This window comes from Dysidea avara, chromosome 1, assembly GCF_963678975.1.
Source record: "Dysidea avara chromosome 1, odDysAvar1.4, whole genome shotgun sequence".
Lineage (NCBI taxonomy): Eukaryota > Metazoa > Porifera > Demospongiae > Dictyoceratida > Dysideidae > Dysidea > Dysidea avara.
Window position 1 is genome coordinate 36252181 of NC_089272.1, and position 26033 is coordinate 36278213.

Below are 26033 nucleotides of genomic sequence, written 5' to 3' on the forward strand. Positions count from 1 at the left end.
GCTATAAGACCCCTTTTGCAGACCGGGTCACATTGGTCACCATTACTGCTAAACCCTATCATATTTAATAATTATTTTTTGCATGCATGAATATTACACTATTCGTCATGTACGTATGTGCACATAGACACACTATATTATGTGAATCTACTTACAGATTACACCAGAAGATATACATTTTCAACGTTACAAGCATCATGATCTAGAAGCATTGGAAAAAATTAATGCATATCCACCACGATTTCATCTAACTTTCTACAACTATGATTCTATGCAGCATCTATCTATTGTCATTAAAGTGGAATTAGAAAAGAGTAAGCATCAAAAAAAGAACAAAGATGAAAACAAAATTTTGAGCTTTTTTATCAATACACCCGATTATGCAGAATTTACACATAGTACAATTGTTTCTCCACTTGATCAATCAGGTACTGTCATATACACTACTATTTATGTACTGTGTGTTTGTTGCAAACTACATATCTATGCGGCTACAGTATAAGAAATTGTTTTATGCTGTTAAAGTATGTACAGTAACTACTTTTCTGTAATACTTTTCTTCGCTAAATACCCTAACATTGTTCAAAACTTTGTGGTAAAGTATATCTAACCCAAAACAGCAAAAAGGTGCCGCAAAAGCGGTGGCTAAGAAATGGCTGCAACAGTATTTACTATCTACAAATTAAGTGACAGTATAATATCATTGCAGCCACCACCTTTGATATTACATCTTTTTTATACTGTTCTATATTTGGAAGGCTGGACCCTTTTCACAGCTTGGATTAGATTTTCTTTTTGTATTTGTGTATGCTGGCTTTATATCATTTCTTTTTGTATTTATATACTGTATGCTGGCTATCTTTTATATGTAAACAGAAGAACTAGAGTTTTTCAAGAGGTAGACACACAGGCATTCACTTTAGGTAGATCTACAACTGTTGTCCAAGTCTAAGTCAAAGGTCAAGGCCACCAAATTCATCCCAAGTCACCAGTGGTGAAGATTTTCAACCCACAATCAAAAAGTACTGAAATGTTGTCGCTAAGTCACCGGTCAAAGGCTCTTAGTCACAGGTCAAAGCTAAATTTCCGAGGGTCAAGACTTTGATCTCGGTTGCAGATCTACATGTACCTACTGCACATGTCTAAGTGACACCCCTTGTTTTTAGAGACATTTGTACTACTTTGGAATATCTTACTTCATATTAGTCGCTGAGCATTGCATGTTATGTACACTGTAACAGGACACACGACAGATACAGTAGGTGTGTGTTTTACAGAAACCAAGAAAATGCTGTTTTCATGCATTCATAGCTCAATAGTGCCTGAATGGAAATTAACCAGTTTTGCTGTGGAAACTCCCTTGGGGTAGGGAACCTCCTATTCCAAATTGGAGTTGAATCTGCCCAGCCATTACTGAGATATGCACATACAAGGTTTTATTTTTTCATATTTTCTTATCTTCTTACATAAATTTTCTTTTTGCACACTTTAGAAAAATTGCAATAACTCATGTATGCTTTAGTCACAACACATTTACAATCCATTTTTTGTACAGATTGAACTAAGAACAACGGAATTTTTTGCAATTCTGAAAATTACAAAAGAGGTTTGTTGTCATGCCTACAAAGTAATCCACTTGATGGAAAAGCTTAAAAATTGGTCTGTACATGAAGTTACTATCATAGTGCAAACCTTTTGTGGTTTGAAAGTACTGCAACTATTTGCTAAGGAGATATTGAGCAAAACCAAACATGTGGAAAACATGATCGAGCTACTCTAATAGAACAGTCCATGAGAGAAGTAAAAAAACAAATGTGTGGAAAAAATGTTGAAAAAATTCTCAAGGTTTCAAACCAGGGACCTCCATACCTATATACTCAAGTCCTTTACCGTTCTGGCACTGCTGTCAGTTACTCACCTTACTTAATTTCTACCTTATAAATGAAAGTTCTGGTTTAATACAATAGAATGAGAACTCGTATATTTATCAGTGGAAATTCTATATGCATTGCATTGAAGTGCTCAGAAATAATGTGTGCTCTATTAGAGTACTACAAAAATTATGAAAATAGCCTGTCATGTGGCCAAGTACAGCCAGTGTGGGTGGGCAGCATGTGATGGTTGTAACGCTGTGCGGAGTGCATTGCCTGATATGTACGCACTCGCCCTCGGGCATCATTGCAACACTGCATCGTGCATAATGCACGACTTGCAGCGTGCGTAATGCGTAATGCACGACTTGCAACCAATATGTTACACTTCAAAGTAGCTTTTAAGCCTTTGAAGGTGCTTTTTAAAGTAGTTGTAAGCCTTTCAAGTGACTTTTACAGTAGTTTTAAGCTGCTAAATTCACTTTTTAAGTTAAATGCCTTTGATGTGGTTGAGGGTGCCTCTAATGTGGCCTAGTATTTGTCCAGGATCCTTTGTGGTTGTTGAATATATCATTGTGGCTACTACATCAAAGCTTCATATTAACTCTTACTATAACACTAGTACTTACTATGTAAAGTTTTCAAAATGTATAAGAAACCTTATCACCAAGAGACAGTTTTGATTGTGGGATTCATTTGGTCTCAATTGAGAGCCACAGGAAGCTCAAGTGTAGGCCACAGGAGATCATGAAGCCCACAATGTAAAGTGGATATTGCTCATAATTATAGGTTTTATATACATTTTACTACAGTATTCAATAGTAAGAAGCATTAATGCTGTACAGCTTGTGGAATGCAGTAATGAGTTGTCAGCACACTTTGCAGTACGACATCTAGATGTTGCACTGTTAAGTGTGTCACATCACATTTGTAGCATAAAGAATTCCTTTGATCTGAGGTGTGAAAGTGTTACATACTTGTTTTATGGGACCAGAAAACACCGTTTCATGAATCCATAGCCTCATCCACAGTGCTAGAATCTCCGCTTGAACAGTACAATGAAACATTTCCAGGATTGGGAATCTCCCATTCCTAATTTGAGTTGAATCTACCCCGCTAATCTGCATGCCCCTCAAAATTCACGGTCTTTGTAGTAAAAGGAAAGTTAAAAGGAAGTATCAAGGGTGGCTTTTGGAATTTGCAATTACAAAAAGAAATGATATTCACACAAAAACAGCCAAGCTGTGAAAAAAGGTGTGGCCTTAAAATGCCTGGGTGAAAAAGTTGTGAAATCAAAGGCAGTGGCCAACTAATTACTGCAATGTGGTTAATGCTAATACAATTTTAACAATGCACAACCATTAGCATTAACATTATCACCTTTGATTTCAACTTTTTCACCAAGGCTTAAATTTTAAGGCCACATCTTTTTTCACAGCTTGGCTATTTTTTTTGTACAGAATATATAACTGCTCTATGTTTAGGGATATCAAGCGCACTTGGTACATGCATGTATGGTTGATTTTCACATTAAAACTCATTGATATTTTAACAGGTTTTCATTATATTACTGAGAGTTGTTACCTTCTGACGTGTGCAATAAATTTCACTAGTTTGCATAAGTGGTTTAGCCGATAGGCGTGACAGCAAATTGCAGTGTGGCTGACTGCTCTATTAGAGTATCTAAATCGTGTGACTCTTTTGTGTGCTTGTTTGCCTATTTTATTAATATTCTGTAGTACTCTAATAGAGTGCACATTTTTCTGAGCACTTCTACTGCAATACATAAAAATGTTCCCTTGAAAAATCTAGAGATTTTACGGATACAGTAGATCAATGAAATTATATTCCGGTGTAGTAAACTAGAACTTCCATTTATAAGGTAGAAAGTGAGGTGAGCAACTGACAGCAGTGGCAGAGTGGTAAAAAGACATGAGCAATTTTCAGAAAGTACAGGTGTGATTTTTTATCATTGTTGTAGACAGAAACAAGTCACAAACTTCCTTACATGGTTGACCATCATAGCACAGACCTGTTGTGGCTTACTTCAAAATGGGGATCTCTGCATCTAGACACTTAAACACTTTACCGCTGTGCACAAACTGGAAGATGAATGCACTATAATATGTGACTGAATTTGGAAAATCAATCATATGAGAGCATTTTACACCTAAAATATTTAATGATTAAATACATAACAAGCCTTATGGTGTAAATTTACTTGCAAATTATTATTGTAATCAATCCTCAATTCCTTAAATTGCAAGAAAATTTTCAAAAGCTGGACCTACACTGAACAGTAACACCCTGAACATTAAAATTCTAATTATTTCATATGGTGATTTTCCAATATTTGGTCACATGTGTGACCCAGTCTGGGAAACTGGTCTTATCGCCTATTTAAAAGTATGGAAAAATGTTGATTTTAACTATTTAGTGTGTTGTAGCTTGCCAATGGTTAAAGCAATGTATGTACCAAATTATCACATGTTTTACACCAATTTTTTACTTTCCAGAGCATCCACTGCACATGTAACCACCAGTTCAGTTTTCCACCACGTTAGATAGCTTTTGAACCAAGCTTGACTGGATCAGGTGAACTTCAAAAGGGGTGGGTGGCGGGAGCCCAGAAGGAGAGCAAGAGATTGCTTAAAGAATTGAAGAAGAAGGCGTAGGGATGAATTAGGTGAAGTTATGGGCCTTTCAAGTCTCACACCTGGCTTAAATGAAAGGAAATTTACAGCACAGCATAACGTCATTGGGTTGGGAAAAACAGTCTGCATAAGCAGACCACTTGAGTCTAGCTGATTTTGATGGTGAAATTAGATAGTTTATTCATGTAGCTTTGTGTTCTTGGTGAAAAAAATCAAATCTGTTGACATGGGTGAGAAGACCAGTTTTCTGGATCCAGTCACATATACTCTTTATACCTTCCAATTTGAAAAGAATCCAATAAGGCTTGCACAAGTTATGGAAATTTTTGTAAGTGGTGCAAAAAGAGAAATGAACAAAACATGAAGAAAAATGCAAACAATCTTTGAAGGTACATATCTCAAAGATGGCTGGATTGATTTAGGGTGTGGAAGATGTCCCATCCCATTGAATGTTTCACATGAAACAGTTGACTGTTTCACAGGTTATTTCTGTTTAGCCACTACTGAGGTACATATGTTTGAAAATCGCGTTTTCTTGGTTCCTGTAAAATACACACTTGTCTGTTGTACACCCAGATGCATTGCTTTCCTTGGCCACATAACACACTATCATGTGTCCTGATAGTGATTATACAAGTACACAAAATTTTGGAATTTTCAACTAGAGTAGGAACCATAGCACCTTGATAAAAAGTACTGAAACAAGCTGGAGTAGTGCACGATATTAAATCACAGTAAAGCAATAAGAAGTGTTATATCCCTACTGTGCTGCTTATGATACCATAATGGAAATGCACAGCAGGAATATAACATTTCTTATTGTTTTACTGTGATTTAATATCATACACTATTCCAGCCTGTTTTAGTGCTCTTTATCAATGTGCTATGGTCCCTACTCTACTTGAAAATTCCAATTTTTGTGTACTTTTTCAAACTTTTTTGTAAAATAAATTGTTATTATTATGACTGGTGAACCCACGCATACTGCATCAAAAGAAAGAAATGGCATCATGCACCCTAGCTATCAACTATCATCTGAAAAGTGAAGTGTTGCTGTCAGCTATGTTCAACCTATTACACAGCATTACAAATCAAGAACTGTTCGAAAAGCACCTCTGGAATTAAAGTAGCCACTATGAAAAATATGGACGATTTCCAATACGAAGAGAAGCCATCACATGCTACCACCAAATTGACACCTTTCATTGTCAGCAAAGATAAATGGGAAACTTAAGAGGACACTGCTAAGTCCATGAAAAATGCATTGTGCATACTGTAGTATGTCAAAAGATACATGTCTGGCTTAAGCAATGTCAAACAGTGAAAAACTCAAGCCTGTATCCTTAGCCGCGTTATCGAGTTATGCTTGCCTGAAAGCATCAGTCGGTCAGTCACTCAGTCAGTAAAAAATTCTGTTAAATAATTTTTAAAAATTCTCTAGCATGACATCCTTCTTGAGTCCTGGCCAATAAAAATGGGTTAAAACCTTCTGGTAAATCTTACTGATTCCTAGGTGACCAGCCATTGGTGATGCATGAGCAAGATGCAGTATTTCTCTTCTGTGCATCTTCAGAACCACTACCTAATGGACCACTTGCCATTCCTCGTTTGCAGGTGCTCTTGATGGTCACCACTTCCTCATTAACACTCCTTCACTATAATAATAACACATACCCACATCCGACTGTTATTCAGAACTAAATGCCTCCTCAGCTAATCTGCACAGTTCTGGGTCATCCTTCTGGTCAGCTATCAACTGCACTCTCAACAAAGGTGAGCTCTGAGCCACTTCTGGGACTCGCTCTATGTCTTTCATAGATTGTACATCAGTGGTGACCATGTTCAGTGGTGACCATGTTCAGTGAATCAGCCCAGATGTTGGAAACATTAGATGTTGATGTAAAGTTGTGGCTTTCTGTTCATCGATGTACATCTTAATATTGGTAGGTACACAAGCCTTAAATTCTTCCATGAGGATAAGCTGTCTAAGCTTCTCAAAGTCCTTGGCTACCTCTTTGGAAGTGTACCATCTGTCCAATAATGCTTCCTTCTCATGAGCGAACTCTGTGTAGGTCTGCTTGTCTACCTTCTTATAATTTCTAAAATTCTGTTGATAGACTTCGGGTACCAATTAATACGCCTTAAGAATAGCCTTCTTGACCAGGTCATACTGTGAACTGTGTTCGATTGACATTGCAGAATAAACCTCACGGGCGTTTCCTACTAGGACACTCTGAAGCAGTAGCATCTATACATCAGGAGGCCACTCAAGACTAGTGGCAATTTTCTCAAAGTGGAGAAAATACTTATCCACTTCCTTCTCCTGGAAGTGAGGCACAAATCTGATGTGTTTACTGACATCAAAGGCACCTGTAGCAGTGGTACGCTCTGTAGGGATTGCTGGTTCCTTAGTCTTTTCTAACTCTTTCAGTCGCAACTGAATAGACAATTCTTTCTCACATATCTTCAGCTCTTTAACTGACTTTCCCTCTCCTTCTCTCATTCCTGAAACTCTAGGCGCTTTAGTTCTAGCAAACCAGCTAAGGGTAGGGGCAGCTCTTCTTCTTCAGGCACCATGTTTCTCCTCACATGATGGTCATTCAGTTGATATAATATATATGATATCACATGATTGATTTAATGTCAGATGAGCACAATGATGATACGAAGGTGAAAGGACATGAAATGATTCAGCACATGATAGCGGGTGAGTTATGCTGAATGTTTATACACAGTTAGGTAGCTTGCTCTTTGCCAATTAATAAAATCTGTTTTTCTACGTGATTGGACAAACTCCTCATAGGATTTGCCTGTTTGTAACCACCTATGTAAATTGGCAAACGTTTTGTACATTTTCAGTTCGTTTTTCATCAAATCCAGTTATGCAGGTTTAAGGGTTAACCATTTGTTGATTGAGTGGGCACAGTATGGTGTTGTAAACTTTCACCAGAAGAATTAATAATTACAAGAATATTTGAATTCTCCATTGTAATGCATTGGTGACGGCTCAACTATGCAGAGTGTTTTTTACACATTTACATGTAAATGGGGAAATGGAATAAGAACTGAAGTCTCTTTGATGAACTAACTACACTGTACAATGTAAATTATTGGGGTAAGTAATGTAGGATCCATGCCTTGCCTAGACTGCAACAATACACTGTAGTGTCATTAGATACTACAATATGAGCAATGTGTCATTAATCACATTAAGTATATCAGAAACTGCACACTACATTCCTTATGCTTGTCCAAAGGCAGCAGTCAGTCAGTCAGTCAGTCACTCGGACAGTCAGTCAGTCAGTCAGTCATTCACTAGAAAATTCTGTAATGTTTTTAATTTCATAGCAACTTGATGAAAGCGTTTTGGATTGATCTGAAGGCTTGTTTGGGCTTAGTTTTACCTAACCAATACTGCTTCATTGTCGTCACAGAAAATTGAGGCTGGTTTTTGGGTGATGTTTTTCATGGGCCACACCCACACCTTTGTGGTCCCTACTATACAGTACTATTATACTGTATGATGATCCCTACTAGCTTGCTCTTTCAGCTATGTTCTGCCTGCTATATACACAGCCCTACACATGGAGAACAATGTATCAAGCTAGCATTCTGCTCACTCCAACCTCACTAGGCATGGTGCATGCAAAATTTATAAATGATTTACATTGATGTTCACTTACACTTATACACCCTCACCTTTCCCAGACACTGTGTTCCTTCTTAATCTTGATGTCACAAGCCCAACTGGTTGGAAGCATGTTAGGCACGTGGTACTGCATATGAGCTGCTGTATTTAGAGCCCCCTTCCTATTGCAGATTCTTACATTTTGGAGATTGTGCCACCAGCTTATCATGTTAACTACATTTAATACATTAAACCTCATGTACATGATACATACGTAAGAACATTGATGTGCTACTGTGAATTGTCACCTTGAACTGTCACACTGTATAAATGCTGGATTAGTGGCAAACAGTAGTTGTTGTTTCAACATACTACGCATTGCTGTTTTACATGGTATTACTTTTAACAAAAACTGATTGCTAAATAACATCACTGTGTTATTTTGACAACTCAATACTTGTTACAATAAGTAACCGGCTGAGCAAAAATTGGCCATTTTTGAAAAATTCTATTTTGCTGCTACAGTATAAAGGGACATTGAAAAACTGGGTAAAAATATGCTTACTGCATAAAAATTTATGCACATTTAAGTCTCTTCAGTATGCGCTGAAACAACCTCTAATTAACAAAAGCTATACACTATCAGATTAGCCTGTTCATTGAGAGTAAGAGTATCATAATTTGGTGTTCATACAGTGAAAAACTCATGAGTTATGGGTGCTCATTGACAATACAGTAGAAACAAAATTTATGTCATCATTTCTTGTTGGAATGGCCTTTTTCAGAAATACAGGTAAAACTATGTTGGATTTTCCTGTTTATGGTGAACAGATCAAGCCAAGTCCCTTCTTCGTAGCTTGTTTCAGTCACGAGCTATGGTCAATTAAATACGTGCCTGTAGTTTCTGTATTTGCTATAATATTATTGTTGCTGTACAAATTGAATTGATCATTGTTCCAACTGTCTAGCACTATAATTCCAAGAATGTTCATCATAAAAGCTGAAACTTTGGCTGTCTACTTCTTTGTTGCTAAAACTAACAGAGAAACAAATTCAAGGAATGTGCAAAAATGACCAGTTTTTGCTCAGTGGGTCACTTATAACAACAAGTTTGTACTTTTGTTTGCTATTGTTTTAACAAAATAATTGTCAAACTGCATGCAACAAATGACAAAATTTTGAGAAATCCTTTATGGTATAGCGAAAAGAAATGACATGCTAGGAGAGCAAAAGCAAGTCCAAGATGCGTAATATTATGTACATTGTACAGTACGGTTGCCAAAAGGCACCTGTCAGCCTGAAGTGATGTCTAACATTGTAAGTATCGAGCCTGTATGTATCCTTGGCATGCACAGAGTTATGATATTTAAAGGCATCGGTCAGTCAGTCAGTCATAGAAAATTTTAATTATAAATTTTGTAGCAATTTATTAGAAGCATGTTTGGGCTTAATGACAGTATATCTAACCAATACTATCAAGGCACTCAAGGTCGGCTCTGGAGGGGGGGCCGAGTAGGCTATGGGCCACCCAACATTTTCACAACTACAGTCAACTTGACTAGTAGCTAGCTATATGAACAAGTGGAACAAAAAATTAGGAATTTTCAATATGAGTAGGGATCAAAGTAATAAAAAGTACTGAAACAAGAGAGATTATCTACCACCTGAAGTCATGCTAGTACACACGTAATCGCTACTTCAGTTGCCAAGATTTAAGATATAATGGCACTGAAGTAGGGATTACGTGTGTACTAGCATGACTTCAGGTGGTAGATAATCTCTCTTGTTTCAGTACTTTTTATTACTTTGATCCCTACTCATATTGAAAATTCCTAATTTTTTGTTCCACTTGTTTGTGTACTTTTTACAAACATTGCATGAATCTTATCTTTTATGTGCATGCAGTTTCTATTACACAGGACACTAAAGTTACTATTTCTTCAATGTCCATGGTTTGCTAGCTATGTTATAGACAACATTACCTGTGTTTAGATTCTTTGCACAGTTTCTCAATATTAGAAAAGTAATAGTTGCTGGTTGAGGATCTAGTAGCAGCACGGGATTTGGCAACATCCTTGCGGTAATGTTCTTTAGTGCTCTCTGCAGAATCCACACGAGACTTTTCCAAGTCTTGATGGTAGTGTTCCATTTTCTTTTTTGCAACTTCAGTGCGAGACTTTTCCAAGTCTTGATGGTAGTATTCCCTTTGCCTTTCCGCTGACTCAATGCGAGACTTTGCAAAATCTGATGTTTTGGTGGCTTCAGCTGATTTCTCACGCGACGCTGTTACATTTTTGTAGTACTCATTAGCATGACACTGTGATCGGCATTCACTGCTGTACTTGTCCTTTCTCTCTGAGAGTATAGACTCTCTATGAGCTTCATAGTACGCCCTGTTATTCTCCTTCTTTCTACTCTTCCGCGCCGCTTCCTTCGAAGGCATTGCCGCACCCAATATTGCCTCAGAGAAAACACACAAAGCAATAATAACCACAATACCCTTAGCTAACGCTATTTTGCTACGAATTATTTCTAATATCGCTCAAATACTTGAGGTAGATACGTTGTTTACAGCAAAGAAATGCGTTTACAAACGCAAGCAATATTAATTTTGCCGGTTAACTTTGCCAGAAACAAAAGATATAAGTCGCTAAATATATTCACTTACACGTACAAAGCTTCCCGATTGTGAACAGCTCGCTCTTCCTGCTCAAAATCAACTTCGAACTTTCAACCACGTTTATTCGAATATTTTACCACGAAGATTATGATTACTCTATTTAGCGAGCACTCTTATTGAAACGGATGGCGCCGTACATTGAAGCCATTTTGTGGAGTTATTAACACTACCTGTAGTGAATCCAGGACGATGGCGACATTAAAGAACGATGAAAGGTAAGACCCTAGCGCAAGGATTGTATTTCTATCGGTGTAGGAAAGGTTTAATCTATAGGCAAAGCGAGCCGTTTTCATGCAAGAAGTAGGACTGTAGCTGTTGCCATCTTCCCGCTAGGCCTGGCTGAAGGCATCAGTTAGGGAGTCAGTCACTAGAAAATTCGATCAGATAGAATTTTTTTTAAAATTCGTGGAAACTCAGAGGATGCATTTCGTGCCGTTTTGAAGGCGGAATCATGCTTCACTTTTGTAATACAATACTGCTGAATCGCCGAGATGGTTTTGCAAGTCTGCTTTTGGTGCGTAATTTTTTGGCGGGAAATCGTGAACCTTGACGATCCCTACCATTAAGTACTACCGTACTTAATGATACAGTGTGAGAAGCCATACAATTATGTGTGCAAGTGCTGCTTCTTTTTAGTAAAACTAACTTCTTCGAAACTGAACTTCTTGTAAACTATAGTCTATAGCAGTATAAAGCACTAGTCTGTGCTGCATGAAATAGGTTAGAGGACCTAGATAGTGTGCTGCAACTGTCTATATACAAGTCTCTCAAACACGGAATATTACAGAAACGTTTTGGCAGTAGCATGCATTAAAATATTTGTTATTGTTATTAGAGCTTTACTTTGTGGGTGCCATATTGTCATGTGGTGCAATTGAGGTCACACCCCACTGATACAGTAACAGACAGTACTGTGGTCATTATTCATCTAGCAATTAACCAATAAGCTTAGATTGAATGCTTTCACATGCAGCTGTTATGAATGAATTCAGTGTAGTTATTGGTTGTATTCATATATCTAAAATACGTATGCCCAACTAATTGAAATTAGGCTAAATATACTTCTGGATGGCATTTCCTAGGTGATAATTGTAAAATTTTCCTAGGGGAGCATGCCCCCAGGCCCCCCAGCCTGAGCATGCTATGCATGTTGAGTGTGCTTTGCACACTATCTATCATCCACCATGGATGGCCCACCAAACCCAATTTGGCCAAAGCCAGCCCTGGCACTGTGAAGGTATCATGAGGTTGCATGGTTCTCATCAATATTTTTTCATGGTAAAGTGCAAGCCCTCATGATCCCTACTAAAAGTAATGACCTACTGTATGATAATAAACTGTATACATCACGAAATCCTGTGATTATGGATATGCCTAACCAATTCTGCCAAGCTGCCATGAAGAGAAATTGAAGCTGGTTTTAGGGTGATATTTTTGGCTGGAAAAGCCCAGTTCTTTATGATCTCTACATGGATGAATTGAAGGTTTGCACATTGTCCATAAAGAGGAAGGGTTATGACTAGCTTCATAAGATTGAGATACTTTAACAGAAAAGTTACTACATTAATTTTAGAAAATCAGACAGTCACACATACTTTGAGATACTTTAACATCCTTGTTGGAGTTCAACAACAATAACAATTAATCTAACAGAAACACAATAACTACACAGCAGGCAAAACTCACACCAAACATTATAAAGTGCCACAAAGATACAGATAAAGTTATACTGTAGCAGACGATCATTAAGCAAATCTTAGAGAATGAATTAAGTAATTCAAACTAGAGTAAGGATCAATAGTAAACTCATAAAAGTACTGAAACAAGCAGTAGTGCATTATTATAAATTACAGTTGGGGAAGTTCTTGTACAATTAATCCAGTCAGGATGAAAATTACAAGTGAATGCAGCCCCAACTATTATTATTATTGAAATGCGAAGTGATCATTTCGCTTCAATTTTAGTTATAGGTATGTTCCATCTGTTGTATAGCATTACAAACAAAAAAACACTACAAGAAGCATCTCTGTAATTATTCCAGTCAAATCATGGAAAAACCATATTTTTGGCTGAAGGCATCAGTGAGTTAGTCATTTAGACAGCCAGTCAATTTAGTCTATACCATGAATGAATTAAGGGTTAAATGTCCACTACTATAAGGTGAACTTCCTTGTTTCCCTACTTTATTCTATGATCCCTAATTAAACTTCAAATTCTTAATTTTTCCTTCTAATTCGTTTAATTTTTTAACATTATTATGATTGGTGAACCTACGCATACTGCATCAAAAGAAACGGTGGTGCCAGAGTTAATGTTTTCGACTGAATGTGTGCCTAACTATCAAAAACTGACTTGAAAGTGAAGTAGTCATTATGCTTCACTTTCAACTATGTTAAGCCCATTTCACAGCATTACAAACAAAGAACAGTAGGAGAAGTGCGTCTGCAATCTATCCAGTTACGACAGAAAATATGGACAATTTCTGTTTACAAATGTTGGGAAGCCATGCATTGTACTACCACAAATTGACATCTTGGGCTGCCAGCAAAAAGAAATGGGACACAAAGGAGGGCAAAGTTAAGTCCATGATGTATGCATTGTACATACCACAGTGATGTCAAACAGTGTAAAATCAAGCCCATATAGCTAGCCTTAGCTGTTATGCATGTCTGAAAGCATCAGACAGACAGACAGGCAGGCAGGCAGGCAGGCAGGCAGGTAGGAAAATAGTCAGTCAGTAGAAAATTCCATTATATAAAAATTAAAAATTTTGTAGCAATATATTGGAAGCATTTATAGTAGGGTCAAAAATTGTGGTTTCGTGACCAACCTCTGGCTAACAAAGTTTGATGGTTTAATATTGTACTTTAGGGTATTTTAAACAAAATGGGCTCCCACGCCACTTTTTAAAGTCCGGGGAAAGTTCAGTAGAACCAAAAGTCCAAAATAGCTACTAACTGACATGCGCAAAAATAAAAATAATGATAAAAATTCAAATAAAGGTTCTTTTGAAACTAATTTCGGGTCAAGCAATCCATTTCTGATGTTATTTTTGTGATTGGATGTTCTGTTAATATAAAATTTTAAGAATTTTGCTCAATAATATGTAATATAAACAGTGTGTTAAGTCTAATTCAAGGTTCATCCAATAACTCCAACTCATTTGATGATTCAGGTTCAGTATCAAAATCAGATTCAGATTCAGATGCAGCTTCAGATTCAGATACAGCTTCAGATTCAGCTCTGAATTGGCAAAGTCATAGCCATCCTGTCACACTGATGGGACTGGAAGTGAAATTGGAAGGGCAGGTTTGTGTGGCGCACTGGCCATTCACCAATTCCCAAACATGACCTATAGGAGAGGGATGTCTTCTCAGGTCAGGGTGGCACTGAACATAGGCTAAAAAGTTGGCACATTTGATATGCTGCTCAAGATCGTCGTCATCAGGAAGCAAACGCACCGAAGATTTTTTCTTTAGGCTTTTCCATTTGGTTGCACAGGCTAGATTCAGAGAGGAATTTTGTGTGTCTCCATAGATGTAGCGGATAACAAAGGACTTAAGGTCATTCAAGACATCATCACTCAGCAGAAGGCCTTCTCTACACTTTGAGATGAGGCTACCGGCCTCAGTACTTTTTGACAATTTCTCATAGAGGGATATCTTGCTGTGCCCAGAAAAACAGCTGTTGGCATCACAGCCAGACAAGACACAAAAAGGTATAAGAGATTTGGCAAAATATTCAGTACACATGCCTCTGCAGAAAAAAAAATTGCTTCTTAGAGGTATTATAATACCTGGAATGTCATGTGAAATGGCTGCAGCCTGAATGTACACATCTGTGTCTTCTGCATCGCTTACTATGAGATTGCTATAACCAGGTGATATCGATCTTAGAGCTGCATAAACAGATAGCATAATTGTGTCAGCCCCACCCTGGCTAAAACTCAGGCTTTCTTTGGTGTCACCAGTTGACAGACTCACTCAGTCCTCACCCACTGAGTAGACTAGTTCCTGACTGATAGACTTAGACAGTTTTGAGAGCTGATGAGTTTTGATTAGAGCCTGGAGGCATTTCTTGTTGCCAGCAGTGCAGAGAATTGTCTTGAATTGCAGACCATGAGAAATAGATCAGCTGGCTTCATATATACATTGGGTATGGGACCTTGACCCTGAATGCGCAATTCACGCTTATCTTTGATCAGTGGACTCAGCATAGTCATGGGGATCATTGATGCAGATGATGGTGGTAATACTGACATGCTGTGCCAGGATCACAGACCCTATTTTGTTGGTGTAGTTACCCCAAGTGTGTGGAGGCCCATCACTCTTGACACATAGGTGATGCTAGGCACTACGTCTTGTCCACTAATGCTGTGTAGGAGTTGACATCAAGAGGCAGTAATGCTAACTTCTGCAGAAGTTTGCTCTTTTGAGTCTTTCTGAAAGTACCATTGGAATTGGACAGTGTTAGGTATTCTTCAGATATACGATGTTTCATGAGCTCAGGTAGAAACAGTAGACCATTGACATCAACACGGATGCTAGTATCCTGCTATCCATTTCTCCTTGTTTTATTTTTAGTGTGTTTTCAGAGACTTTTCTTGATGGAATCCCTGCAAAGGTGAGATGTGAATTACGTTTTATGCAATCATGGATGGATTTTTCTTTAGAATAGATGCGCTCATCCATGAAAATTTTTATCGGCTGGGTCTCTCCATCTTGCTTGGCCTTCTTGAAGTCTGAAATGAGCTCAGGTGTAGCTGGAATAGCTAATTGTGAGGTTCTTAGAGCAGGCAATGCCGGATCAAATGGAAAGCAATATTAAAGCATGATGTTAGATCTTGTACAGCTTGCCCATCTCTGTGCATACGTGCTGGAGTATATTCCTCGTGCTTTTGAGAGAGTTACTTTCTATTCACCTGAGCAGCTTGAATTCAACCAATGTTGTTGACAATTTTTTGGCATCAGCCATTAATTGCTTTTCATTGCAAAGAATTGACAGTCAGCTAGTTTTAGTCAGCTAACTCTGTCAAGGGGGCCGTGTACTGTCAAGAGGGATACTATTGACTGTGGAGCTGAAAGAACAAGGCTTAATCACTGTAAACAGCTAGCTAATTGTTTGTTCCGGTAGCTACCAAACTTAAATTTCTAGGTTATAGGAACATCCAATCACAAAAATAATGTCAGAAATGGATTCCTTGACCCCAAATTAGTCTAAAAGGAACCTTTATTTGAATTTTTATCATTATTTTATTTTTGCGCATGTCAGCTAGTAGCCATTTTAGACCTTTGGCTCTACTGAACTTTCCCCAGACTTTAAAAAGCGGCGTGGGAGCTCATTTTGTTTAAAATACCCTAAAGTACAATATTAAACCATCAAACTTTGTTAGCCAGAGGTTGGTCACGAAACCACAGTTTTTGACCCTACTATTAGGGTCATACTGAAGGTACTTTTGGGCTTTGTTATACCTAACCAACACTGTCAAGGTGCCAGGGTGGTTTTTTTGGCCAGAAAAGCCTGATCCCTAATATATGACAAGCACACAAAAAATTGGAATTTTCAACTAGAATACGGACCAAAGCACATTGATAAAAAATACTAAAACAAGTTGAAGTAGTGCACGATATTAAATCATAGTAAAGCATTAAGAAGTGTTATATCTGTACTGTACTCAAGATACCATAACAGAAATGCACAGTAGGCATATAACACTTCTTATTGTTTTACTGTGATTTAATATCATGCAATACTCCAACTTGTTTCAGAACTTTTGTCAGTGTGCTATGGTCCCTACTCTAGTTGAAAATTCCAATTTTTTGTGTACTTGTTTGTTAATTTTTTTTGAAAAATAATAATTATTATGACTAGTGAACCCACGCATACTGCATCAAAAGAAAGAAATGTTGTCACACGCCCCTGCTATATATTATCATCTGAAAAGTGAAGTATCCATTATGCTTCATTATCGGCTATGTTCATCCTGTTACACAGCATTATGAAATAAGCATATCTGCATCCACAAATACCACATCAAAAGAAAGAAATGGTGCCGCACCCCAGTTACAGTGTATATTAATATCATTATCGTCTGAAAGTGAAGTATCCATTACATTTCGTTGTCAGCTATGTTCAACCTGTTACAAAGCAAGAACTGTTCAAAAAGTACCACTCAAAGTATCCACTATGAAAAATACAGATGATTTCTGTTACGAAGGGAAGTCATCATGTGCTATCACCAAACCAACACTTTTTGCTGTCAGCAAAGATGAATGGGACGCAAAGGAGGTCACTGGTAAGTGCATTGTATGTGTTTTTACTCCAAAAGGCACTTCTCAGGCTGAAGCGATGTCAAACAGTGAAAATTCAAGTATGGTTAGGTAAAACTAAGCCCAAACAAGCCTTCAGATTGACCTAAAATGCTTTCAACAAGTTGCTACGGAATTTAAAAATAAATATTAAATGGAATTTTCTGGTAACTGACTAATGCCTTCAGACAAGTGTAACTCGATAACAGGTAAGGTGCTTCATTGTCATCAGGGAAATTTGAGGCTAGTTTTTGGGGATTTTTTTCATGGGCCATGCCCTCACCTTTGTGGTCCCTACTATACAGTACTATCATACAGTATGATATATTGAGTACTTACTGTAGCTACTTACACTTAAAATGCAATATCATTATCAACTTACATTTTGGTGGAGCTTAAAATTAATGCTGTGTATTTTTACAGAACCACAACAAGTAAATGATAGATCTCCTATGTGGAAAGAATACAGTGTGTTCATGAAGTACTTTGCTGCATTAACACATACACTAACAGATATTGATAATCTACTTCCTCATTTTATATCAAACGGCATCATTACTATTGAAGACACAGATGAAGTTAAGAGCAAACCTAGACAGTCAGACCAGCTTCGACAGCTATTAAAACATATTGAAGGTCCCTTGAGGGTGAATGATGCTAGAAATGTCTATATTTTGCTTGATGTCATGAGCACTCATGGTAGCATCTCTACAAAGAGGTTGGCTGCAACTATGAGAGGTATGCAAGTACACTTGAATGCATTTGCATGCTAAAGCTTAATGGATGAAAAAAAAATCTAATTTTCAGGTCTCTTTAAAATAAAGCTACATATGATGCATCAAATTCATGGAATTAAATTTTGTTGGTCACAATTACAAAAATTGCTGAAATGTATAGTTGATTTGAAAAACATGAAACGTTTTAATTGTTGAGAAAGCATTCATACAGCTTACAATCTTGTAAACACCACTTGGATTTTTGAGCTAGCTGAACTGTTCATTTGACCAGCTTCTGTGTATAATATGTATAATACATTGTAATATGAATAGTGTGTAATAATATGCTAAGCTATAGTCGGCTTGTTTACAATAGATGTGTAACATTTTTATGGGGAAATGTTCATTACACAAATGTAAATAATTTATATCCAGTATGACATAGGTATATACAACATATATGGCAGTATGGTTTGAAACGTCAGTAGTACCCTACAGTATAAGTGATCCCATCCCAAATATGAACCAGTAGCTAGCCACTGTAGGTTACAACAAAACATTTAAATTAGGTTTGTGGGAATAATACTCAGTTTTCATTATTATTCTATCTAATCAAAAACAGCCAAGCTGTAAAAAAAGGAGTGCGGCCCTTGAAAAGGCTATGATGAAAAAAGATGTGAAATCCAAGATGGCGGCCAAGAAATGGCTGTGATGGTAGGTTAATGGTAAAAATTTTAATAACGACAATTCAGGTGAATTTGGTGCCGCTTGGTCAATTGGCACAAAATTCACCTGAATTGTCATTATTAAAATTTTTACCATTAACCTACCATCACAGCCATTTCTTGGCCGCCACCTTGGATTTCACATCTTTTTTCACCATAGCCTTTTCAAGGGCCGCACTCCTTTTTTTACAGCTTGGCTGTTTTTGATTAGATTTCACTTCTTTTTGTATTTGTATACCCCAAAGCCGGCCTATGGCCAGCTTTGGGGCTTTTTAACCTATATAATTTTACCACAGGAAATAGAAAAAGATGAAGCAGATTTTATAAATACTTTAACTCATTCTGATTTTATCAGTAAATGTACAATATTATATATAATGCATATATCAAGAGTTCATTATATTATGAACTCTTGCATTTATTTATTACATGTCAATTAATCCCCACAGGATGATTTGCAGCTGATATCTCTACTGGGTGACTTGAAATGTAGCTGAACTCTCTACAGGGTGATATGCTTGTACGTAGATGAACTCTTTACAGGATTCTCTCTACAGGGTGACTTGACTCTAGCTGAACTCTCTGCAGGGTTATCTGTTTGTAGTTGAATTCTCTACGGGGTGATTTGTTTGCAGCTGAACTCTCTACAAGGTAACTTCTTCTAGCTGATCTGTCTACAGGGTGACTTGTTACTAACTGGTCTCTCTACAGGGAGATTTGTTTGTAGCTGAATTCTCTACAGGGTGATTTGTTTGCAGCTGAACTCTCTACTTGGTGGTTGCTTTGTAGCTGAACTCTCTAAAAGGTGACTTCTTATAGCTGCACTCTATACAGTGTGATCTTTTCATAGCTGAACTCTCTACAGGATGATTTGTTTGCAGCTGAACTCTCTACATGATGATTTCTTTGTAGCTGAGCTCTCTACAGGTGATTTGTTTGTAGCTGAACTCTCTACATGGTGGTTTCTTTGTAGCTGAACTCTCTACAAGGTAACTTCTTCTAGCTGCATTGATCTCTCTACAGGATGACTTGTTTGTAGCTGAACTCTCTACAAGGTGATACTTCTAGGTGATCTCTCTACAGGATGACTTGTTTCTAACTGAACTCTCAACAGGGTGATCTGTTCATAGCTGAACTTTCTACTGGGTGATTTGTTTGCAGCTGAACTCTCTACATGGTAGTTTCTTTGTAGCTGAACTCTCTACAAGGTAACTTCTTCTAGCTGAACTCTCTACAGGGTGACTTGTTTCTAGCTGATCTCTCTACAGGGTGATCTGTTCTTAGCTGAACTTTCTACAGGGTGATTTGTTTGCAGCTGAACTCTCTGCATGGTAGTTTCTTTGTAGCTGAACTCTCTACAGGTGATTTGTTTGCAGCTGAACTCTCTACATGGTGGTTTCTTTGTAACTGAACTCTCTACAAGGTAACTTCTTCTAGCTGATCTTTCTACAGGGTGATTTGTTTGTAGCTGGATTCTCTACAGGGTGATTTATTTGCAGCTGAACTCTCTACAAGGTGACTTCTTCTAGCTGAACTCTCTACAGAGTGATTGATTTTTTTTGCAGCTGAACTCTCTACATGGTGATTGTTTTGTAGCTCTCTACATGATGATTTCTTTGTAGCTGAACTCTCTACAGGGTGATTTGTTTGTAGCTGAACTCCCTACAAGGTAACTTCTTCTAGCTAATCTTTCTACAGCCGATTTGTTTGTAGCTGAGTTCTCTACAGGGTGTTTGTTTGCAGCTGAACTCTCTACATAGTAGTTTCTTTGTAGCTGAACTCTCTACAATGTGACTTCTTCTAGCTGAACTCTCTACAGGGTGACTTGTTTCTAGCTGATCTCTTTACAGGGTGACTTGTTTCTAGCTGAACTCTCTACAGGTGATTTGTTTGCAGCAGAACTCTCTACATGGTGGTTTCTTTGTAACTGAACTCTCTACAGGGTGATTTGTTTGTAGCTGAACTCTCTACAGGGTGATCTGTTCGTAGCTGAACTACCTACAAGGTAACTTCTTCTAGCTGATCTCTCTACAGGGCATATTTGTTTGTAGCTGAGTTCTCTACAGGGTGTTTGTTTGCAGCTGAACTCTCTACATGATAGTTTCTTTGTAGCTGAGCTCTCTCCGATGTGACTTCTTCTAGCTGAACTCTCTACAGGGTGACTTGTTTGTAGCTGATCTCTCTACAGGGTGACTTGTTTCTAGCTGAACTCTCTACAGATGATTTGTTTGCAGCTGAACTCTCTACATGGTGGTTTCTTTGTAGCTGAACTCTCTACAAGGTAACTTTTTCTAGCTGATCTTTCTCCAGGGTGATTTGTTTGTAGCTGAATTCTCTACAAGGCGATTTATTTGCAGCTGAACTCTCTACAAGGTGACTTCTTCTAGCTGAACTCTCTACAGAGTGATTGATTTTTTTGCAGCTGAACTCTCTACATGGTGATTTGTTTGTAGCTGAACTCTCTACAGGGTGATCTGTTTGTAACTGAACTCCCTACAAGGTAACTCTTCCAGCTGATCTTTCTACAGGGAATATTTGTTTGTAGCTGAGTTCTCTACAGGGTGATTTCTTTGTAGCTGAACTCTCTACAATGTGACTTCTTCTAGCTGATCTCTCTACAAGATGACTTGTTTCTAACTGAACTTTCTACAGTGTGATTTGTTTGTAGCTGAACTCTCTACAGGGTGATTTGTTTGTAGCTGAACTCTCTACAGGGTGATCTGTTCGTAGCTGAACTCCCTACAAGCAGAGTTGGGGTAGTTACTTCAGAAAAGTAACTAGTTACTAGTTACACGTTACTTTTATCCCATGCAACTTAGTTACAGTTACAGTTACTTTTCGAAAGGTAACTAAGTACTCTAGTTACTAGTTACTTTCGTAGTATCAATTATTACTTGTTTTTAGCTCTTGTAACATGAATTTTGCTCAGAAATGTATCATTAAGGGATGCAGTACATATGTGCACTTAAAATAACAATTCTGTTGCCCTTTCAGGTCAGTTTTAATTAATGCTACGTCTGTTACTCAAGCTGAATCATAGAGAACAGTACACAGAATGTGCTTACTTAATGTAGCTGTATATGGCACAAAAATTTGAAGTGCTCTTGCTTTTAAAACATAATTATTTATAGTTACAAATGTAACTATTATAACTAGTTACTATTGTAACTTAGTTACTTTTCAGACAATTACTCCTAGTTACAAGTTACTAGTTACAAAGCAAGTAACTAGTTATATTACTAGTTACTTTAAAAGTAATCCGTTACGTAACTTAGTTACAAAAGTAACTAGTTACCCCAACTCTGCCTACAAGGTAACTTCTTCTAGCTGATCTCTCTACAAGATGACTTGTTTCTAACTGAACTCTGACTCTACAGTGTGATCTGTTCATAGCTTAACTTTCTACTGGGTGATTTGTTTGCAGCTGAACTCTTTGCATGATTGTTTCTTTGTAACTGAACTCTCTACAAGGTAACTTCTTCTAGCTGATCTCTCTACAGGGCAATTTGTTTGAGCTGAACTCTCTGCATGATGGTTTCTTTGTAGCTGAACTCTCTATTAGGTACCTTCTTCTGGACGATCTGACTACAGGGTGACTTGTTTGTAGCTGAATTCCCTACAGAATAACTTGCAATGTAATATAATTGAGTAAATTATAAATGCAGCTGAATGCTTTATTAGGGTGACTGTTCTATTAGAGTATCTCGATCTCGCATTTGTTACACGTAGTTGTCTTTCGAATCATAACTCAGTGGTTTGTAATCCGATTCTTCTGTACTACAGCAAGGACTTTCTATAATGATTATTCCAGCTACATACTGATTTTCAGCTCGTTGCTCTAAGCGGTTTGCCTGGTAGATACAAAAACTAATAGTTTTTTTATTCATAAAAATCGATCGCGTAATTTTGACAAAGGTCGGGTTTTGTGTCATATCTCCATGGTCTTTATCCCGATTCCTTTCAAACCACAAAAAGGCACTCCTACGATGGTTGCTCCATTTACATATCAATTTTCAACTGATTCTTCAAAGGAGTTTACCTTGTAGTAGGGCTGGGCGGTATTGGAGTTTCGCTTCACGATATATCGTACAGAAATATATCACGATATTACTATTTATCGCGGTTATTAAAGATGACTGCTATATTAGAGTAGCTGACTGCTTTATTAGGGTATCTCGATCCTAGCTGACTGTTCTATTAGAGTATCTCGACCTTTGTAAAAAAATTGACTAGCTAGTACTAGGTCCTTGTTTGCAGTAGTATCACGTGATTATTTGAGGTGCATTATAACAACCTTAAGGGCTTAATAAGCTGTCACAAACACTAAAAATCGTAATAATATCGATATCGTGATATTATCGTTTCGCCGAAATCTACGCGATACAGATATCGTTTCATTATAATACCGAGAAACCGCCCAGCCCTACCTTGTAGGCGTGACAGACCTTCGACCTTATTTTACGCAAATAATCGGTCATAACGCCGTGAATGTTCATCGGATTCCTACCAAAGTTGGTACCGAGATCCGCCTTAATGAGCCCTTTAAATGTGCCAAATTTCAGCCCGATCCGAGCACGCATTCGTGTTTTATGGCGGATTTTGCGAAGTGTGCGAAATGAAGAAGAAAAAAACGAAGAAATTGAAACGAAATTTTGTTCGCTCGTATCTCGAAAATGGCTGGAGCGATTTTCTTCAAATTTGGTGTGTAGACTCCCCTAGCTGGCCGGCACGTCTGTAGCAAATTTGGTTCCAATCGGATAAGGGATCACAGAGCTACATAGGTGTGAAAATTGCGTTTTCTTTCTTCCTGTTAATATACTCACGGGTGGCACGCCGGCTTCTTGGGCCGCACGACATACTACCGTGTGTCTTGATTTCGAGTTTCTACAAAAATGCTTATTTTCGACTTGTATTATTCCCAAATTTATTCTCAAACACGGGGCGGGTCTTGGGGGGGGGAGTTTGGGGGCTGAATCCCCCTCTTCACTTTTAGGCTTTACTTGATCAATATACTGAGTATTATAATGAAATTTTGTCTTAGCATAATTATATGATTACTAATAATACAAATACTCATAAAACCACCTTATAAACATCTTTCCAAGGTATTATCAGTGGATTTATGCTAAAGTTTATGCAACAAGGACCCGGATCAGCGTTGGAGGTGTACAAGATCGAGATACTCTAATAGAGCAGTCAGCTAAATACTCTAATAGAACATTCACTGGAAACATATAATTGGTTCTGTTATGGAATTTTTCCAAATCTGCCTGCATCTATACATACAATGAAGTGCATTGTTCTGTTTAAAGGGCTTCATTCATCTACTTGTGTAGTTAATATGTATGGAAATACTTAATCCAGGTACACAATTTCCTTTGAAAATGCTCTCAGATTCAATCTTGCATTGTTTAAATTTTAAAATTTTCCACTTTCAACATTATTATTCTAACATGCACCTATTCAGTGTTGTGCAATTGTGAGAGGGTGTATCATGTACTTGGTTGTCTGTACCTACCCAAACTTTTCCATTAACAAAATGCTTCAGATAGCTATACCTATAATCTAAAGGCAGTATATAAAATATCTACAGGCAGAAAATATTATGAATTTTATGTGGAAATGTCTCCAAATTGCAGTATTTTAGCATCTATATTTCAAAAATTTCCTGGGAGGGAGCATGCCCCCAGACCCCCTTAGTTCCAGCATGCATGCTGGGAAGTGTGCTTTGCACACCTCTACCCAAAAGATTAATACCTTGAATTAGCCCCCCCCCCCCCCCCCCCCCCTTATCAATCCTAGATCTGCCCCTGAAACATACGTATTCCATATTTTGTAACACTGTCTTAAACAAATATTCAGCAAGCAGTTAAGTTGCTAAATCTAGATGCATTGGTTAGGTATAATAGCTAGCTATATTTTAGTCAGAAAGATAACCAAGTGATAAATTATTCCACTAGTCATTCTACTTGCTCCTCTATTGATCCCCAATTGTACTTTTATGCTAGACTAATTATGTGCTGAAACTGCTGAAATGTGGAATAAATATTTTTAGCAGTGCTGGATTGATTCTCAGTTTGTTCCACCCCATCATTGTTTCCAAAATTATTTAAAAATAATTCCCACATTACTAAAGCTAGTTCCACAACTATAATTCCTTCTAATATCCATCTATGCAGGAGAAATTCAATAAAGGTTTGTAAGACAATAATCCACTTATTCGCCATACAGCAAAATAAGGAGATCCTGGGTTATTGATAGGAGTATCGGATTGTTAAAAAAACTAGTTACATAAAAATGTGTATATCAAAATACACAATAGTGTGTTGTGTGGCCAAGGAAAGCCAATGTGTCTGGGCACACAATAGAGAAGCGTGCATTTTATGGGAACCAATTTTCACATGGTCATACCTCAATGATAGCTGAACAGAAATAGCCCATTTGTTTCTGTGCAACATCTCTCAGAGTAGGATATCTTCCACACTGAATTTGAGCTAAATTAGCCCAGAGATACACTCCTTCAAATCACTTTTTTTTCTGATTTTCTGATCATCTTCTGTGTTTTTATTTTCACACCACGAGCTATATTGGATTGTTTTCAAATGTGGATCATATAAAGAACACATTATAGCACATGTATCTTTATTTGTGAACATATTAGTGGTAGTGGCAAAAAGTTACAAGCGATTTTCAAAAATTATAAGTACGATGATTTGTTATGCCTGCAGGGTAAACTACTTAACAGTACTGACAAAAATAAGTTAAATCTCTACAGTATTATGCAGATTGACTGACTATCGTGGCACAAACCTTTTGTGATTTGAAAGCAATGGGAGCATTAGCTAATGAGATATAAAGCAAAAGCCAAACATGTGTAAGCAATTAGAGATACTCTATAGAACAGTCACTGAGAAGTAAAAAATGTGTGTGTGAAAAATGTTGGATTAAAGTAATTGAATCTGCACATAATGATGCAAGCCTAAATTTTACAGTGCAAACCATTGGTTATACTGGTACTGCTTTGTAAGGTTGTAACTCCCAGAGTTATTCTATATGAGGCTGAAACTTTGCCAGAGGCTAAGCACCGTAGATATATATTTAATAATAAAGAATTCAAAAATTGCATCGTTATGTCAGGTTTTTGCAGATCTGGTTACAAAATTTGTTCAGGGACTTCCATATCTTGACAGTTAAACCTTTTACCACTCTGCCACTGCTGTCATTTGTTCAACTCACTTAATTCTACCTTTTAAATTCTTGAAAATAAGTTTGTAGATCTATACATGGAAACACTAGATTTTTATGTGCATTGTATTAGAAGTGCTCAATGTGCACTCTATTAGCTAGAGTACTATAAAAACCATTAATAACTAGGGACCCGCTGATTATGTTGACATAATCATGAGCATAATAGGTGCCTAAAAGCATTGAGCATAATGCTAGCATAATAG

At 37.4% G+C, this 26033-nt stretch overlaps 1 protein-coding gene across 1 annotated transcript in view; it reads left to right on the top strand.

Annotated features, from left to right (window-relative positions):
• The window catches only part of LOC136241843 (uncharacterized), a 52396-nt gene that overhangs the window by 21140 nt on the left and 5223 nt on the right, over window positions 1-26033 (top strand). Inside the window, exons 6-8 of the mRNA XM_066033201.1 lie at window positions 158-428; window positions 7173-7232; window positions 17565-17879. Of these exons, the coding sequence (XP_065889273.1) occupies window positions 158-428; window positions 7173-7232; window positions 17565-17879 (646 nt within the window). The remainder of the gene's footprint in view (window positions 1-157; window positions 429-7172; window positions 7233-17564; window positions 17880-26033) is intronic.